This window comes from Magallana gigas, chromosome 1, assembly GCF_963853765.1.
Source record: "Magallana gigas chromosome 1, xbMagGiga1.1, whole genome shotgun sequence".
In the NCBI taxonomy this organism is placed as follows: Eukaryota; Metazoa; Mollusca; class Bivalvia; order Ostreida; family Ostreidae; genus Magallana; species Magallana gigas.
Genome location: NC_088853.1, coordinates 3,659,286 through 3,679,953, shown reverse-complemented (window position 1 = coordinate 3,679,953; position 20,668 = coordinate 3,659,286). Strand labels below are relative to the sequence as shown.

The 20,668-nt window shown below is 35.4% G+C and overlaps 2 protein-coding genes across 3 annotated transcripts; one reads left to right on the top strand and one right to left on the bottom strand.

Moving 5' to 3' along the window:
- Positions 1-729: 729 nt before the first annotated feature.
- On the bottom strand, positions 730-5,475 carry LOC105320943 (piggyBac transposable element-derived protein 4). Its single transcript, XM_034443392.2, has 5 exons — positions 4,747-5,475; positions 2,845-3,043; positions 2,413-2,696; positions 2,114-2,295; positions 730-1,357 (listed from the first exon to the last, which is right to left on the bottom strand). The coding sequence occupies exons 1-5, from the start codon at positions 5,385-5,387 to the stop codon at positions 1,014-1,016; spliced, it is 1,650 nt and encodes a 549-aa protein (XP_034299283.2). The 5' UTR covers positions 5,388-5,475; the 3' UTR covers positions 730-1,013.
- A 1,407-nt stretch (positions 5,476-6,882) lies between these two features.
- LOC136274386 (uncharacterized) lies at positions 6,883-18,110 on the top strand. Of its 2 annotated transcripts, XM_066081024.1 has the most exons (6): positions 6,883-6,980; positions 9,686-9,744; positions 11,459-11,517; positions 12,331-14,047; positions 14,528-14,610; positions 16,318-18,110. In XM_066081024.1, the coding sequence occupies exons 4-5, from the start codon at positions 12,334-12,336 to the stop codon at positions 14,584-14,586; spliced, it is 1,773 nt and encodes a 590-aa protein (XP_065937096.1). In that variant the 5' UTR covers positions 6,883-6,980; positions 9,686-9,744; positions 11,459-11,517; positions 12,331-12,333; the 3' UTR covers positions 14,587-14,610; positions 16,318-18,110. The 2 variants fall into 2 exon arrangements, with proteins under 2 accessions (XP_065937096.1, XP_065937100.1); XM_066081028.1 differs by lacking the exon at positions 11,459-11,517.
- Positions 18,111-20,668: the final 2,558 nt, after the last annotated feature.

Here is a 20,668-nt window from a genome sequence, read left to right as displayed (position 1 = left end):
TTTGAACATGATGTACTTTTAAACATATTGAATCCAAAGTGTTCAATATCGATCATCATACAACTCAATAAATGTAATTAAATGCCATAACGTTTCATTCCGTTATTTTGTGTTCTTGTCTCGCCAGGTCCGGCTCCGTACAGGCGTTAGCTATGGGAGGAATGTTCGGGATTATCATCATAGCCATCACGTGCTTCATGGTCTATGTGTTATGTCGTCATACGTGACGCAACATGAAACATATGACCAACCATTTATCTTTAACCTCTACTGTAACCATAGTCATTAAAATTCTTGAATCAACAATTGAAGTTAAGATGACCTGTAAAATAGTCGATGGTTTTTATGTGTGTAAGGCATACAAAGTGGTGTCATTGTAATAAAAAGAATAAAATAAATACGCAATCTTTTCTATTTCTTGTCAGACATCGGACTCTTAATAATTTTAACCCTTTCAACGCCGATAGTCAGTAACGTATGTAACGTCATCTTGCCATACAGTGACGTCAACGTTAAGTAATGCGGTAAAACGCGACGTCGTGTTGCAACGTAAAAAGTCGCACCTGCTTATTTCATAAACATATTATGCACACCAATACTGTATTTATTACTCTTTAAATAAATTCAATATTTCATCATAGCTATTTCTATGTCTATCATATATAATTAAAAAATCTTATCCGGTAGTTAACTTATATTGTTTCAACGTAAGCAGAGAAATAAGTTAAAGTCGACATGTGAGTATAACGTATATAACGTCTGTATTTCGTTTAAATCTTCCAGATTTTTTTTTGTATTCAAAATGCAATAAAAATCAACCGTATTATGGATGCAATATTTTACAAATTATTACAACATTTAGCGAGCAATAGCTAAAGGTACTTGCTTTCAACAATTCTCTCTCTCTCTCTCTCTCTCTCTCTCTCTCTCTCTCTCTCTCTCTCTCTCTCTCTCTGCTTTTCATTTTCCCCTTTTACACAGTCCCCTTATTTTTTTTTCGCTATTTTTGTCATTTATTTAAAATGAATGCGGGTGTGGTAAAGCCTAAAGCAGCGGTCGACACACAGCCCCACTTCACAGTCTTGACACCACCACTGGATGCGTGTTTTCTTGAAACGGTCATTTCCAGCACACACCACGCACTTCTTCCTTTTCCCTTCTGGAATGACGGACGGGAAATGCCTCTCGGTGAGCCTCGCCAAGGTTCTGTGCTGTACAGGCACCAATCTCATCTGTCTGTTTCTACTACCCTGCCTGTATCCCCCTATCAATTCCTGGCAGAGTTGCTGATGGAATTTTAGATGGTTCAATTTTTGCTGAACCAGGAAAGTGTCGCGGTAGCAAATGAATGCGTTAACTGAAAAACAATTATGAAATGTTTATGGTTGTATGAGACACCTCTATATTGTGACATACTTCCTATCGAAATAAACAATAAAATCAAGTAAAATTATTTTTTGCCTCACAATCATTAGCTAACAGTGTAGCGCAATGGGTCAGTGGCCCGTTTCACAAAGCATACGTAGGACTAAGTTATATATTAGGAAAGAACTTTTTCCTAAGTTCATTACTTATCCGTTTCACTATTCCAGTCTCACCTTATGAAATTACTAAGTTATGTCTTAACTTTAAGACAGGTAAACCGATGTCTTAGGAACATGGCGACTGTTTATATATAATGAAATGAATTACATGCATATTAAAGTTGAACAAAAATACAAGAAAAATCGAATTATTAGGACTTGTTCACTTAAATTCTTAACTGAAAACTTTAGAACTATCAAAATATACATATATTTCTTCAATTAATTTCTTTTGTGTATACTTTTGATTTTAACATTTTTTTAAAGATTATCTGGTCGCACGCGCAGATGGTTAGCGGGTATTGTTATAGCTAGTGCACTGACGATAATCTTAGGAAATCTTTGTGAAACGGGCCCAAGAGCTCGAACTATGAATCTGTAGAAGTCATGAGTTCGAATCATGATGGGTTTTTTACAATTACCTTCATTTTTGAATCTTAAATAAGTTAACCTATATGTTTGCGATTCTTCGTGTACCATCAACACTAAAACAGTTTAATTTTTAATGAAAACATGAAATCACACAATACCCGCTGCTGTGACAAGACTGTGAAAGAGGAGCTTTCTCCACATTTTTAGACTTTTGAACTGGGGTTCAAACTGTAGAATTAATTGGTCCCCCAGATCGACTCCTCCCATTGTGTGGTTGTATTTTTCAACAACTGCTGGTATAGAGATGTCTCGTCCTTTGTCATTTGTTGTCTGTACAAATCTGTCGCAGATAATATTTTTCATTAGAATTATAGATATTGCAGAGAAAGGGGAGGGGGCGTATTTAATCGTCAAACGACGGCGTGGTGAATCAAATCTAAATACAACATGTACGTACCGTGGGGAACCGGTTGTAGTCAGAAATGAAACTACTCTTCTGTCTGCCCAAAGAATTGCCATGACTCCACCCCGTGTTTTCACGCGAATCTCTCCCTTCTGAATTGGTGTGGTTTTGAAACTGGAAGGCATCCCCTTTCGAGTTTTTATGACCGTGCCGGTACTGTGAGTCCCCTTATCCAGAAGGTCGTAGACGAGAGCAGGGCTTGTGAAAAAGCTGTCATAAGTGACGTGCTGATCCTTGTAAAAGTGAGGTTCCATCAGATCCATCACTGCCTGATAACCCTAGGGAAAATTCCTTATTACCATTAGCAGGGTGCGTTTTATATCATTTCTGGGATTAAAATTAGCTACAAATACTTGTGCATTATATTGAAATAATTAAGATATAACCAAAATGTTTAACAAAAGCGCGCATTAAAGGACAACATACTTGTCCATTCGGACTACGGCGTTCATTCCTTCTTCCTTTGTAAACATTGATGTGGTGCGTGTACCCGGTGATGAAGTCTGACAACACCCAGAGCTTTATATCCCATCGGCGGGCCTTCTTGTTGGAAATATACTGCTTTAACTGATGCCTGCCTTTAAAGCCAACCATGCGTTCGTCTACACAGACATCTTGATTTAGACTTGAAAGAACATAATAATTAAATCAGGAAATATTAACAAAAAAGTGACCAAGGCTTAACTAGTATTAACTATACATATTAATTTCTGACAATTATCCAAAGCATGAGACATTGTTTTTTTTATTATTTTGTAATTCATTGCACGTGTACGAAGTACATGTGTTTGCAGTGTAGTATTCAAGAAGTTTTTTCATCAATTTAAATGATGATAAAATAATTATAAAAGCAGCAACATTTTGCTCGGGGAAGTATTTTTAAGCGAGCGCTCTGAGAGTTTTCTTGGGGGGGGGGGGGTGGGGGGGTTGTTTTTTAATGAGTTGGAATAAACAACATATCGCTTGGTTTAAGCATTTGATAAAATAGAAATGGGAATACTTTTTTCTCGTTTACACATAGTTTTAATTTCCAAAGGTCTTGTCTTTATTGAAGTTTAAAGTATGTGTGTTGTATTTGACAAAACCCATGCCTGCATGATACGCGAAATACATATGAGAAACTCGGGGATAATTGGAATTTTATGAATCTAACTAAATAGTTTATATACATGTATCAATTTTTAACGGCTTATGAGGTGTTTTTTTAAAATTTAGTTATTAGCGAGAGCATTAAAAAATATGTGCCGAAATCCTCATTGGTCAGTTTGCTGCGTGTACTTGCTTTTGTAAGCGCACGATAAAAATTTACATCTGACAAGAACAATGCCATGTTACAACGCTCTTTTAAAAAATTCGCACTTTGAATTAATATAATTGTAACCGACATTTTGGTATACTATAGTTTTGTGAATTTCCTGTAGTATAATTGGATGCATTAACACGTTTATTTAGGACAATGTCCATTACACAATTGGATAAAAGGTTTCTATCAATTTTATACATGGTTTTCAGCCTGGAAATTTTCTTTTTACTATCGTTTCCCACCCTGTTTCGAAATAAAGAGATTCTCTAGACGCAAAAATAGATAAACCTGTGACAATCTTGCTGCATTGTATTTGTTCTAACTTTGACTTCCTAATAAGTTTAAATTTGAGTTTTTTCTGTAATTCCAATGTCTTTTGTGCATTTGCTAAAATTGTTCAGGGTTTGGTCGAATTGATTGAATTTTTTATAACAATGAATAATTGTTTTAACCTTGTTTAGCTCAATAGGATAAACTTATATAGCTCAATGGGGTATATTCAAATAGATCAATGGGATATATTTAAAAAAGAACCAAATTCATTTTAAGCTAACTTGATAAACAGTTTCTTGATTCTTTTCTCATAAGCTTACACAGTTTTACACGTAAAGAACTACTCGGGAGGTTTGAAATACGCATAAAGTGCAGGGGGGGGGGGGGGGTAAATCTTGTTTTAAAAGCTGTTCAAGAATTTGAAAATAACTATGAACTTTGTTTCAAATTTACTTTGAAATTCATAAAGAATATCTGACTGCAATTATTGTGATTTATATAAACAGATATGTGCAATTGCAAATATATTTACATATAAACATATAAAAGTAAATGATACATGTAGTAACAAACTGATATTTTTACTATAAAAGTGCGTGTAATATATACGCGTAAAATTACCCTTACCGAAAACTTTCATAAATATTATCGCTTTACGCTGAATTTAGCATTACCGGTACATTCAATATTATAATAAGTTATCAATTTATTGATTGTGTGATCTGAGTTTCATTTATAAGTGTACAATTTACCTGTAGTTTTTACCAAATGTCTCATTTAGTATGTTGATGACAGGTGATATCTTGTGTAGGGGATCATATCCCTCTTCGCCGGGCTCTGGAACATCTAAATTGTCACTGCAATGCAGAAACTGCAGGATGGCCTGGAAACGATTTCTTGACATAACTTTCCCAAAGTTTGGCGTTTCAAAAGACCACGCACGGGGGTTCGATTCCCAGTACGACTCAAATGTCGGCTTTTTCACAATCCCCATGCTCAACACTATTCCAATAAATGCAAGCATTTCGTCAGATGTCACAGGAACCCAGTTGCGAAATCGTGAATGTGGCCCCAATATTCTTGGAGGTCTGCTTTTTTGGGCGATTTTCTGGTCCGCATAACGATTTGTTTCTCTTAGTAGAATATCTATTATATCATTATCATCATCGGCATGCAAGAATTTCACAAAAAAGTCCAGAATTGCCATACCAGGACCAAAGTTGACGGGCCCAGCATTTTCTGTAAAATCTGGCTCCGGCAGCTGGAATGTCTGGGGGTCAACTACACTAAACCATGGGCCTCTGAAAAAGGCAGCTTCTTCTTCACTTTCTAAGTCGGAAACGTCTTCGTCGGATGCGTCAACGTCAGACCCAGAATCAGAATTGTTCGCCATTGAAAATTGTTAGCGCAATAAAATGACGTCATATTTTGACGTCAATTTAGGGTAAAATGACGTCAATTTTAGCTATATCATACATACAATTTATAATAATTTAATTCTGGTTGTAACGCGGCATTTGATTGGATAGAAAAATTAAGTTAAATTTGTATAACCTGGTTTGCACGTCACAACACACGTCACAATGCACTAACGTCAAAAACGTACTAATCCGCTTGACGTTACGTTTGAATTTTGAACAGATTAATATCATTTTTAAAAGTAAACGTACTCAATTTATACAGCAAATTACAGAAAATTAAATTATTTAAGAAATGAACTCAATGTCTACCCAAGTTATACTCGTATAACCTGGGTTGGGGCAATTTACGCTTTATAATCCGCGAAGCGGATTATAAAAAAAGCGTAAATTGCCCCAACCCAGGTTATACTCGTATAACTTGGGTAGACATTGAGTTCATTTCTTAAATATAACACAAACCTTTTATTTACCATGTTTATTTGGAACTTTTCCACACGTTTATAACTTTTTCGGATAAATTCTAGATAAGTATAAAAACCGACATTTACGTCGCTTTGGCATAACGACAAGTGACGACATTTTTGTCGCTTTGGCGTTGAAAGTAGTTAATTAAAGAGGCGCCATGTGCGAATCTAATGGGGGACCGGACCCCACCTTGGAAAACTAAATGTATTTAATTCATTGAAAATCCTCCTTGTTAAAACAATCATCCATCGGAACCCCACCGCATGAACTTTCTAGAAATATTTAGATATTTTACCTTATACCATGCAAACGGAAACAGCTGCTTTGGATCACAGAAGATGTTATACGTGCCTCTTGCGAAGCCTTGCTATGATTATAAAATGATACTGTTTACTTATTTTCCATATAAAGTTCAAAATTAATATTTTCTTAAATAAAAAAAGTACTGCCACACACACCTTTCTCTCTCTCTCTCTCTCTCTCTCTCTCTCTCTCTCTCTCTCTCTCTCTCTCTCTCTCTGATAATCATTTGCACCCTTATTTTTTATATGATTCTAACTATCTTTCACCTTATTTTTAAAGCTCTTAAAAAACTTTAATTTGGGTGGCAAAAATACATAAAACCACACATAGTTCTTTGACATGAATTAATAAAACAAATCACATACAGTGAAACTGACCAATAAATTCACTTGAGTTGTTCTGGCAAACATTTCTGCGAAATATGCAGAAATACAGGATTACTTTAGAAGTCATCCGTGGTCTCAAATCCATTTACACCCCCCCCCCCCCCCCCCCCGTTTAAAAAAAATATTTTCTTCGAGTATATATACTTTAAGTAATATAAAGTAATGAAAAGTAAGTTGACCGATCAGTACATTAAAATCTAAATATTCGAACTGCTTTTTTCTATTTTTGAAAACCGGTATATTCATTATCTGGGACCGAAACTACTTTGGGCCGAAATTGCTAGGTGGCGAAACGTCTAAGCAATGCTGTGACGTATGTCGAACAGACGATAGACAGATTTGCATATTTGGGAAGAGGAAAGGAAGGTTTATTTCTATCCGTTTAAGTAATTGTTCCCCGTGAAACAAAAGGTTTGTTATATCATATATTCTACAATGTAGTCTACTTCTTCAATAGATCATGCCAGTGACAATTTAGGTGAGATAAAACGCGATATTTTTAAAAATCAACTACGTACATATTGAAATAAAATGGCTGACCCGGAAACAAACTTTCAAAATCGTGTCCTTCATGTATATGTAAAGTGTTGAAGAAAAAACTGTTGTAACTTAGTTCAGGTAAGGGAGGAGGGGGTAAGTTGTTTCAATCCAACAGCTGTATGTACCAGTGACAAGACAAGTCGTTTGTTTAGACACAGACACCCCCCCCCCTTTTAAAAAAATTGTTTAGAGTATAATATACGTTTAATAAGTAATATAAAGATGAAATTAATTAATAATGAAAACTAAGTAGACCGATTAATACATAAAAAACTAAATATTAGAATAGCTTTTTTTTTCGGGGGGGGGGGGGGGGGGGGGCATTTGTCTAAAAAAATAAGTAAAGTTTTGTTTTTCTGTTGAAATACCAAAATTTTATGAGAATACATTTATCAATGTCTTAATCGCTTACCAGAATTTGAAAAAAATATAGAAAAAAGTTATTGCCACTTATACATTTGTTACATGTAAGAATATCTATACTACATTTTGTCAATAAACTAAAAAATGCCTGCACCTGAGTAACTGCTTACACCTTTGCCAAATTGGTATTTTAACAAGTGTGATATGATGTCTATAAACTATAATTGAATTTTACCTGATAAGTAATTATTGTAAAATTAATTAATTAAAAACCTACTTTCATTTTCGACATTTTATTAGGCCCCAAAAAGCAAAAACGAGGGTAAGGTGGTGGACATGCTTTGGCGGATCCAGGTCATTGGGAGTTTGTATCAAAATATATACTATAGTCTGTCACAAGTTATTGCTTCCATCATTTTTTTTAATGTTTTTTAATAAAAATACACATACCTGTGAAAGAAATACAATTGAAATCGATGAAAGGAAATATATCAAAGATATCTTCATTGAGCAATTATCCCTTTTCACTCATAAAATTTCACAGGAACCAAAACAATTTTCTTATGGAGATTTATAATGGGAAATGTTTACATTACCTCGCACAATTTTTTAATGTTATCATCCGGGCTTACTAATGGCTGATGCAATGCAAAATTTCCGTAGACTTTCAATTTTGGGATGTGTATTGAAACCTGAAGCGGTAGAGGGGGCGTTTCAAAACAGATAATCTGGACATTTTTCATATTAGTGGATGATAATAAGAAGGAGGGGGCGGGGTCCTTGATACAAATAATTGACATCATTCTATTTTGATAAGAGAAAATTTGTAGGATTACAAAATGAAATGAATTGGCCTACTGTGTGCTTAAATAAAAAATAGTATATTTATGCATAAATGTAATATTCTTTAGATTGACATGTGAACCTAAACGTTATTTTGGTTCAGTCGATTACTTGAGTAACAGAAAGGCATAAACCAGTGTTTTATTCAGAGCACTTTATACGTTGTATGCATGTATGTAAACCAAACCGGAATAGATGGTGTGACGTCAAAATAATAAATTTTCTTGGTTTTCAATACAAAAGAGTTCTACATCATGTCAGCCTCCTGTAAATACAATTTCTCTAACTTCAAACGTGCATTATAGCTTGATTTAATATGTAGTTTATTTTCAAAACAGCATGACCACGTGTGATAATTTAAAACACTTTATTAATATAAATCAAATGTGTTTTTGACTTTCCTTCCGCTTTAAGTATTGTACCTTGATATTTCAAATACTCTGATATCTCAAAGGTTTTAAACAGTCCCATCTAGTTCGAGATAACGAAGTTTGACTGTATTTTATACGAACTCTTTTAAAAACGGGCTAAAATACAGCGTTATCAGTTTAAGAGAGCATTGATACGGAATCTGAAAACCACAGTGTGGTAATCCGGAAACTCAGATCAAACTCTGTAAAATTGACAGCATCAAGGAAGAAAAATTGATAGGTATATAATTTGTATATATCATCCATTTTAGTTTAGATTTTTTATCCCTGCTCCTGTAAAAATCCAGTCATGCAGTTGGTTTTTTATTTCAATTTTAAAGAAAAGGTTAAGATAACAATTAAGAAAAGATCAGACAAAAAATATACAAAAATGAACAAAAAATTAATTTTTGAAATATAAGCATTGTATCATGTTAATGTATATATAATTAAATCTCTCACTTGTGCGGGATATCATCAAGTACTAGAATGTAACAGTCGATGGTCTCTTTACATGTTCTCTGTGTCTGACTGTTGACTGATAGGTTATACCAGTCTGTAGTATGTAACAGTTGATGGTCTCTTTACAGGTTCCCTGTGTCTGACTGTTGACTGATAGGTTATAACAGTCCGTAGTATGTAACAGTTGATGGTCTCTTTACAGGTTCTCTGTGTCTGACTGTTGACTGATAGGTTATATCAGTCTGTAGTATGTAACAGTTGATGGTCTCTTTACAGGTTCTCTGTGTCTGACTGTTGACTGATAGGTTATACCAGTCTGTAGTATGTAACAGTTGATGGTCTCTTTACAGGTTCTCTGTGTCTGACTGTTGACTGATAGGTTATACCAGTCTGTAGTATGTAACAGTTGATGGTCTCTTTACAGGTTCTCTGTGTCCGACTGTTGACTGATAGGTTATACCAGTCTGTAGTATGTAACAGTTGATGGTCTCTTTACAGGTTCCCAGGCTGTGTCTGACTGTGCTGTTTACTGAGAGGTCAAAGAGAGAATATATGTGGTATAGTATTAATGTAATATCACCATGCTCATGTAGCTATACTATGTATTTTTAGGTCACCTGAGTCTCTCAGGAGACCCATTGCTATCTCACATTTGTCGTCGTGTGTCATTCATAGACATTTTAGTATACATCTTTTAAATGGGTATGAGGGCAGTAGTCATTGTGTTAGTCCTGGGGTAAGAACTGTAGCCCGAGACCATAGGCCGAGGTCAACATCAATTTCTTGCTTACTGACAATACAACCATTGTCCACATTCCCATTTGATGATTGGTGTGTTAGATGAGGAGAAACATATCCTTGTGGTAATGTCAGGGCTGGGATATTGCCCAATTATCTGCCGGGGGACAGTCAAAAATCAACCAGGGTTAAGGGAATAGCAAAGCATGGGACATAAGCCGGTATTAATTAACATTACAATGTACTATACATTGGTGGGTTCCCATTTTGCACAAATTTGAGGATTAGGTGTGAATTGTATTTTGATAGCAATTATAGTCTGTTCTTTACATGGGGTAAAGACACAACTGCATTTTACCCATGTTTTATAACCACATTATAAAAAGTTACATTCTGTATTTCATAGGTGAATTGTAAATAAGAACATACTGAATATATGTGTCACATTTGAAAAACAGTGTTTCAATAGAATCAGACAGAATGCAAATCCTGTGTCAGCCCTCATTTCTATAACTAAGTTATGGTGATGTGTGTGGAGAGAGAGAGAGAGAGAGAGAGAGAGAGAGAGAGAGAGAGAGAGAGAGAGAGAGAGAGAATTAACATAGATTGAAGGTACATGTTTGAGAGTAAGCAGTAATTAATATAGTAAATGTAGATTTTTACGAGTTTAAGAAAAAAGGTAAATAAAGCAATTAAGAAAAAAATCAGACACTATGTTTACATAAATAAACCAAAAAATATGGATCAACGTATAATTATACCCCCGCTCCAAAGGAGAGGGGGTATACTGTTTTACCCTTGTGTGTCTGTCTGTCCGTCTGTAACAAAAAATTCTGTCAGATTTATCTCAGCAACTATTTATTGCAGATGCTTGAAATTTTCACACAGTTTTTGTTAAGGCATGCCATATCGTGGGATATATTTTTGTACCAATCGAACGTCAACTTCCTGTTAAATGATGACTTTGCTTATTTTTTAACCAAAATTTTCAAACCAATTTTCGTCAAAGATTTCTCAGCAACTATTTATCGCAGATGCTTGAAACTTTTACACAGTGTTTGTTAAGGCATGCCATATCGTGGGATATATTTTTGTACCAATCGAACGTCAACTTCCTGTAAAATGATGACTTTGTTTATTTTTAGCCAAAATTTTTAAACAAATTTTCCTCGAAGAATTCTCAGCAGCTATTAATCGCAGATGCTTGAAATTTTAACACACTATTTGTTTAGGCATATTGTGGGATATATTTCTGTACCAATCGGATGCCAGCTTTCTGTTAAATGTCGACTTTGCTTATTTTGAATATTCACATCAGAGCGGGGGTATCACTAGTGAGCATTGGCTCACAGATATCTTGTTAAGCATTGTATCATATAAATGTATGTAATATTAAATCCCGCACTTGCGAGGAATATCATCAAGTACTAGAATGTAACAGTTAATGGTCTCTTTACAGGTTCCCTGTGTCTGACTGTTGACTGATAGGTTATACCAGTCTGTAGTATGTAACAGTTGATGGTCTCTTTACAGGTTCCCAGGCTGTGTCTGACTGTGCTGTGTACTGATAGATCAAAGGGAGAATATATGTGGTATAGTATTCATGTAATATCACCATGTTCATGTAGCTATACTCTGTATTTTTAGGTCACCTGAGTCACTCAGGAGACCCATTGCTATCTTACGTTTGTCGTCGTGTGTCATTCATAGACATTTTAGTATACATCTCTTAAATGGGAATGAGGGCAGTAGTCATTGTGTTAGTCCTGGGGTAAGAACTGTTGCCCGAGAGCATAGGCTGAGGTCAACATCAACTTCTTACCCAGGAACTGACAATATAACTATTGCCCACATTCCCATTTGATTATTGATGTGTTAGACGAGGAGAAACATACCTTTGTGGTAATATCAGGGCTCATTTATCTAGGGGGGGAGGGCAGTCAAAAATCAACCAGGGTTTTGGGAATAGCAAAGCATGGGACATAAGCCAGTAATTAACATGTATACACTGATGGGTTCCCATTTTGCACAAATTTGAGGACTAGGTGTGAATTGTATTTTGATAGCAATTAAAGAAAGTAATAATGAGAGAGAAAGAGAGAGAGAGAGAGAGAGATTACATGTCTAAGAAAAGATACATATGTTTAACGGAGTAAGTAAGTCAGAGAGAGAGAGAGAGAGAGAGAGAGAGAGAGAGAGAGCACCTCTTTCTCAATCAGCAATCTTATGTTGTATTTTCTACTGGTTTAATGTCTCTATAATCAGAACCAGAATGATTTATTGTCAATTATCCAAGTAGGGAAAATATATTAATCTTTAAAAAACCAAAATATATTTCTTTTAAAATTTGACATTGAATCTCTAAAACAATAATAATTCTTAAACTTTTTATTTTCATTCAACAGGTTATGACCCAGAGCCCTCACATCATGGACACAGCAAGCTCCCAATACCGTGTACATCTGTGTTCTAAGTGTCCGGGGGACACAGAGTACTATTGTGTATCGTGTCCATGTGATCTGTGTCCCCAAAGTAAAGAGAACCATGTAAAAGATCTCCAAACAATAGACCATGATGTTGTGTCACACCGTGATAAAATCAACTACATCCCAACACAAGAGATCTGTGTGAGACATCCTAACCATGTTTATACAAAGTACTGTGAACCCTGTCAAGTTCCTGTGTGTGATTTTTGGTTTGGACATAAATCACACAAACTCCCTGTCAGAAGTTTTCTCTTTGGAAAAAACCCCCACAAAATTCAGGATCTGCAAAAAGCTTATAAAACAAAGCGACAACAACACAGAGGAACCATTCACACCATCAGGAGTGAGGCTCTCTTTTACAGACCTGTTCTCCTGACAGAAATCAAAGCTGATGTCAAAACCTGTCACACAGAATTCTCCCCCCTTCAATCAGAGATGTTAACAAAGGCCAAGAACCTGAAGGATCTCATTGACTATGTGGTATATGATCTATTGAACAATGTGTTATGTTACTTTGATTTCAAACACAGATGTAAAAAACAAAAGATAGAAATGATCAGACATATTGTCAGACTAAGGAGATATGAACACAGATATGTACAGCCAGCATTCACATTCAGTGCGCTACAATTCCTCTCCTTCACAAAGACAGCCCTCCCCCAGATACATCTTACAATCCACACCAGCCAGCTCTCCATGACTGAGTCACTCAACAAGGAGGATGTGATGGAGTCACTGAGTGCAATCCAAATCACAGAGAGAGGAAACCGACGCATAGGAAACCAGTGTCTGCTGAAACTGACGTCTGGTGCTGAGTTCCATCAATCTCTCACAGTGACAGGTGTTCGTGGTTGTCATCACATTTCCTGTGTGACATCAGACCGGGTCTGGGTCAGTGATCATAGAAACAATCTCATGTTGACAGACACAACAGGTGTCCCTCTACATCGTGTGGAGGATTCATGTCGTGGTTATGGAGGATCACACACAGTGAACAGTGAGAGTGAACTGATTTATATAAATAGGAATGATAACATCAACAAACTGTCAAAGGATATGAAAACAACCACCACATTTATAGAGAGAACAGACTCTACATGGGACCCACGGTGTGTGTACTGGTCCCCGTCCACTGGGGATCTACTGGTCGGGATGTGGAACTATGATACAGGCAAGGTAACCCGGTACAACCAGAGTGGACAACTCACACAAACCATACAGTACCACAACACAGGACAGGGACTGTATAGTATACCTCACTATATCACAGAGAACAACAATGGGGATGTCGTGGTGTCTGACTCTATAAATATTATGTTCGGTACTGTAGTGGTGACAGAGCGTGGAGGAAGACATCGTTTCTCCTACACAGGACCTCCATCAGGATCACGACTAGATCCTATAGGAATCTGTACTGACGCGCTGTCACACATCCTGGTGTGTGATAGTAGAACCAACACAGTACAGATGTTGGATAAGGACGGTCAGTTCCTGTCACATCTACTGACAAAATCACAAGAGATGGGTGTACCACTGAGCCTGAGTTATGATGTCAACACTCACCGTCTCTGGGTCGGATCATGGTACAACAAGGTGTGTGTCTACAGGTATATCACCAGACAGGACGCTCTGACAGGTAAGTCTGAGTCATTATCATTCACATTAATTAGATATAGATAACTAAGACACACAGTCCGTGTTAATGATCAGTCAATAAGATACATGTAAGACATGTTTATCTGTGTGATTGTTTGTCAATATAAACAACTCATTGTTACAGGGTTAGCTGTATCTACCAGTCATTGGGATTCAGTGTTTATCTAAAATAAAGACAAATTAGATACATTATTTTATTAATTAAATGTACAGTTACATGTCATTGTATTTAGTGAATAGAAATAACAGGTTGCTGTATTTAATTATGAAATATATAGAGTGACTCATGTTATTTGTAATCAGTTATTTTGTGACATGTTAATTGACTTAACTTCATTAATTAGATAAATATTAAAGCAAGTGACAGGGTCATCAGGTTAAAGTTTTAATTTGTAGATGTAGCTCTATAATTACATATACTGTATGTATTAATTAACAGTTAATTAATGACTTGTTGTAGATGAACACAGACCTCGTCCTGATGAGGACACCATGTCCAGCTCAACACCAGCCGTATAATGGAGATAGCTGGGATATTGACAGGTTGTAAATGTTTCTGTACAAATCTAGTCTGCTCTCAAAACCACACATGTTGTTTGTCACTTTGTTCAACATCTGCAGCTGAAATTGAGCTGTGTATAATTCACATGGACTGTAATGCTGACTCCTGTTTATTTCACACTTTGTGATCATCCAAACATGGCTGTCTGTTGCTGAGTGAGAAACATCATGTTATACAAGTTTTATTTTCTGAATGTGGAATATTATAAAACAAATATCCACATGAAGTCTATAATATTAAACTGAACAATTATAAATTGTAAATGTCAGATCTTTATCAATTCCAAAATGTATCTTGTTTTGCTAATTGTGCCATTATTATACCCCATGTAATGGAATTGTTAGAGAATAATGATTTCGACCTATCTCATTCAGTGGATTTTAAGCAAAACTTATATTCAACAGCTGCACAGAATTTTATCATGTTTAATATGAAATATATGAAACTTTTGAGGTATTTAGGACACAATGTGTAGATGTGCTAATTACTAGGAAGTTCCAATTCATTTATCTTTCTAGGAATTTTAGCCCCATTGAACTTAGAATTTTGTCCAAATGTTGAATTTAGCAATGATTTTTATTGTAGGTAGTTAGAACACAATGTGTTGATTTTCACATTTCTAGGAAATTTTAATTACAATGTTTTGTCTTCAAATTTTGAACCATTAGAATTTAGTATGTTGTTGTTTAAGACAAATGATTAGATATGTGCATAATTGCAGAAAGTTTTGATCCGATAATGTTTTGCTAGTAATGCCCTTTATCATTTTTAGCTAACTGAGCTGAAAGCTCAAGTGAGCCTTTCTGATCACATTTTGTCTGTTGTCTGTTTGTTTGTCTGTCCTCTGTCCGTCAACTTTTCACATTTTCAACATCTCCCCCAGAACTACTGGGTCAATTTCAACCAAACTTGGCACAAAGCACCCTTGGGCAAAGAAGATTCAAAGTTGTGAAAATTAAGGAACGTGAAATAATTAGGATTTATGTATCCCAACCTGAGAGAAATTCAAAGCCACCCTCCCATCCCTTTAATTAAGGTGGTATGGAACATCTGTCAATAATGATGTGAATTAAAGTACATTACTATTGAAATACTTTCATTGGTTTAGAATTTTCTTTCACAATATTTTACCATAAAATATGTTTTAGAAAATTTTGGAAAAGTAATAAATTTTTCGAACCCGACTCGAACTCGTGACTTACAGGTCCGTAGTGAGCGCTCTAACCCCCTGCACTGCGCTGTAAGGTAACAATGATGGGAAAGAAACTACCGGTATTTATAAAATTATACTTGATTTATTGTTTATTTCGATAAATAATATGACACAACATGAAGGTGTCCCATACCACCTTACATGTAAATAATGAATTTTAATCAAAATTTTGATTTATTCTGTTCATTTAACAAATTTTTCAAAAGAGCGGTCCCCATACAATTCCCCTCAGTTGCAATCAGCCGGTACCAGAATTACATGCTTCCAGATTTACTTTTTTGTGTACTGCGTCATCAGAAAGCGGTGTAGAATGCCACCTTAATGCATACTCTGCCATTCATGATGTGTAGCGTTGTCAAGTAATGTCAGAACATGGGGTGTTTGAGTTTGCTCACTTTTTCTTTCCTTCTTGTCCAAGTATTTGGTATTAATCATTTAATACTATTATAAATTATTTTTTTTTTATTTCTTGCAGACAAGCTGCTTTTTAAACGCCTTCAGGGGGAGACAGTAGAAAACCTTCCCGGATTATCCATAATTCCAATGGAGTTACAGAAGCCAAATAATTACCGATCATCAACGGACTTTGTGTTCTGTGCGTGAACTCTACATAAACAACGTTTCATGAATGGACTCTGTATCTGTGTAGGTGAACAAAAATAACGCGTCATCAATGGACACTGTTGCTGTGTATGTGAACTCTGCACAAAAATAACGCATCATCAATGGTCTCTGCGTTCTGTGTACATGAAATCTGCACAAAAATAATGTATCTGTGGGTGAACTCTACATATATAACGCGCCATCGATGGACTCTGTATCCGTGTGCGTGAACTCTACATATATAACGCGCCATCGATGGACTCTGTATCCGTGTGCGTGAACTCTACATATATAACGCGCCATCGATGGACTCTGTATCCGTGTGCGTGAACTCTACATATATAACGCGCCATCGATGGACTCTGTATCCGTGTGCGTGAACTCTACATATATAACGCGCCATCGATGGACTCTGTATCCGTGTGCGTGAACTCTACATATATAACGCGCCATCGATGGACTCTGTTTCTGTATAGGTGAACTCTACATATATAACGCATCCTCAATAGACTCTGTGCTCTGAGTACCAAACTCTTTATGAATAAGGCATCATCAATGGACTCTGTCTTTTGTGTACGTGAACTCTACTGTAATTTGTTATCATACGTTTTTTGTCAATTTTATCTAAGTGTAAATTTTGTCAGTATATATTAATATGTTTTACATATCTAAGCTCCTGAAATTTCTGGTATCATTCGGTGCTAGGACGGAGATGTCCATTACAATTGTAGCCAATGTGTCACATACTGTTTTTTTTGTAATTTTGAGTTTTACACAAGAAATCTTGTATGTTTTAATAAACATTATATTCAAAGGGGAATAACTCAAAATGTGTATTTTTCAGTCAGGATGAAAAAACAGTTATTCCCCTTAGATAATTTTCATAAGATGAAGTTTTACTTAAAAATGAGAAATGAATTTGATGGTGTTTATCCGTGACAGTTTTATTGGTAGGATTGATCATTTGGAAAGAAGTGATCTGATAAGCTTTTGATAAGAATTTGATAAGTTTTCGATGGGTTTTTTTATACAATGTTATGTAGTTTTAATTTAAATATATTAATAGTTGATGTTAGTTTTTAATTCATTAAGTTTGAGCTGTGCCTGTGTAACAATTGGTGCATCATATATTGCTTGTTATGCTCAAAAGGTAGGTCACAATGACCCAATTAGAATCATGGTAGTTTATAGTGAAACTATTTTAGAACATATCTATTTATTTGAAAAAATAAACTAACTTGTGTTTTAGAAATGATGTACCATTAATTATACCAGAAGTCATATACTCATGTATATATCAATTTGAAAGTAGGTCATGATGACCTCAATTTGTAATTAGCATGTTGTTAATCCTATGTGTTTGTTAATGGTGTGTAAGCACATTTCTCACACTCTGTATCTCTGTTGACCAGATAGATAGGACATCTCAAGTTAATGTCATTTATTTGGAGAAATATTGTACGCAAGTTTAAGCGAGATGATTTTTTTGGTGTTTACCCACACAATAAACCTGATGAAATACATTTATAACGTATATATATAGTATTATGTTTATTTTTATTGTGTTTACTCTTACCATGAAAAACATAATACTTGTATACAAATGATGTTTGGGGAAATGTAGCGAGCTGTAGATAAAAGTCAATAAACTTGAAGTAACATGTCTATATTGTTTGTCTTTTTTCATAGTCAGGCAGTATTGTAATACATGGTACAAAATGAGGACACGGATTAATCAGACAGACTTCACCATTGTTAACAGTTCAACGTATTCAGACAATACTAGCGCATCATGGAAAATATGCCAGCAGAGCAATTGCTAATCCTAATGCCGTGTTCACTAAATAATCGTTGTTTATTACTTATATTTGCATTTTACCACTCGCAAATACCCTGTATTAGCCTAGACCTAGACATTTAGGTATTGCATCAAAAATAAACATTCCGACTTTAATGTATCCTTTATGACGTCATAGTATACAGACAGAGCAATTGCGATTATAGAAAAATAATTGCAGTTCCTCTGTATAGGCTTACAGTGGGAAAGAACAATGGATATGCAAATATTTTATTATGGCAGCTTGGTTCATCTTTAAGCAGTAGTATAAACACTGTTATTATACTGTAGTTTTTTAGCTCACCTGAACAAAAGGTTCGAGGGAGCTTTACTGATCGCCTGTGGTCCGGCGTCCGTCCGTCTGTAAACTTTTTACATTTTTCTCTAACACCACTGGGCCAAATTTAACCACACTTCTTATGGGAAGGGGATTTTAAATTATGAAAATAAAGGGAGCAGCCCTTTTCCAAAGGAAGATAATTGAGAAACAGTGAGTATAGGGTGTGTGTCTTTAAAATCTTCTTCTCAAGAACTGAACCAGAAATGCCAAAATTCACACAAAAGCTTGCTTATATAGTGAAGATTCTAAATTATAAAAATCATGACCCTCAGACCTAAACTGGGGCTTCAGTCGTGGTTCAAAGTTTAACATAGAAATTCGTAGAAAAAATAATGTTTAAAAATCTATTGAGAACCACAACAACAGAAATGCCAAAATTTACACCAAAAATAGTTTCTATAGAAAAGATTCTAAAATGTAAAAATCATGACGTTCGGACCAAAACTGGGGCCTCAGACGGGGTTCAAATTTTGATTTAGAAATACATAGGAAAAATGTTTAAGAATTTTCTTCTCAAGAACCACTGCACCAGAAATACCCATATTTACTCAAAAGTTGTTAATATAGTGAAGATTCAAAATTCTTAAAATTGTGACCCTCAGACCAAAGCTGAGGCCCAAGGCGGGGTTCAAAGTTTGGCATAGAAATACATAGGAAAATGTTAAAAATTGTCTTCTCAAAAACCACTGCACCAGAAACGCCAATATTTACACCAAAGCCTGTTTTTACAGTGAAGATTCTAAATTGTAAAAATCGTTTAAATCTTCTTCTCAAGAACCACTGCACCAGAAATGCCAATATTTACTCAGAAGCTTGTTTATACAGTGAAAAAATTGGGGTCTGAGGCGGGGTTCAATGTTTAACGTATATCTTTAAAAATCTTCTTCTGAAGAACTGTAATGCTTCAATTTGTGAGATTACTTTGCAGGCTTCCTTAAATAATGTAATCAATAAAGGCATGACCAACGGACTAATACTGATACTAATTACTAATACTGGGGCCCCAAAAGAGGTTCAAAGTTTAACATAGAAATATATTTTAGGAAAAATGTTTAAAATTTTCTTCATGAGAAATAAATAATCTACAGTTTGTGAGATTACTAAGCAAGCATCCTAAGATAGTGTAGATTTTAATTTGTTAAAGCTAACCAAAATCCACAGAACAATACTGTGGCCCAAAAAGGATTGAAAGTTTAAAATAGAAATAGCATATGCCTAGCTGCAATAATGTAGCCCTCTCCGATTTTTTATATCTGATGTTTACTGGAGAGGGCTACAATTCCACAGGATCTCCGTAATGGTGCAAAATTATTTTTTTAATGCGGCTGACTTCGGTCTGAAAAGATCGATTTTATATTTGACTTCTTTTAGATAAAATGATTTTTTTAATTCAGGTTGAACAAATTAACCGTATATAAATCAAAACCAGATAAAACACATCAGCATGTTTACCAGTCGTCTTTTTCAGCAGCCATGACAGTTCTCGCGTGATTTTATGGGATGTACGCTTGGAGTTTTGATGGGCTTGATAACGTGAATGTCAGTGTAAATAATCGATCTTACCTCGTTATATCACTAAAACATCATTTAAGGAAATGGTATATGATGGAAAATTCATATTTACCGCGTTAATTATGTTTAAAATAGGGGAAATCCTATATTCAGTTAAAGATCCGCTCCTGAATTCTCATTGGCTGTCCCAAAATAAAACCGGTCAAGGTCAGTAAACATGGCGGACAAATTCAACTTTCGTTGTTGACATACACAAAAAATAACCGATATATGCCAAATATGGACTATACTTGATATTTTTGGATTAATTTATGCCATAGACATCTACAACGTTAGAGTTCAGGTAAGAAATGCAAATGTTATTGTCATCTATAAACGATTTGAGACGAAATCGTTGCGGGAGTGAATCACTCCCGCACTTGCACCATTACGGAGATCCTATGGAGTTGTAGCCCTCTCCCCAAAAAAAAAAAAAAAAAAAAATCAGGAGAGGGCTACATTATTGCAGCTAGCATATGCCACGAAATAAAATGT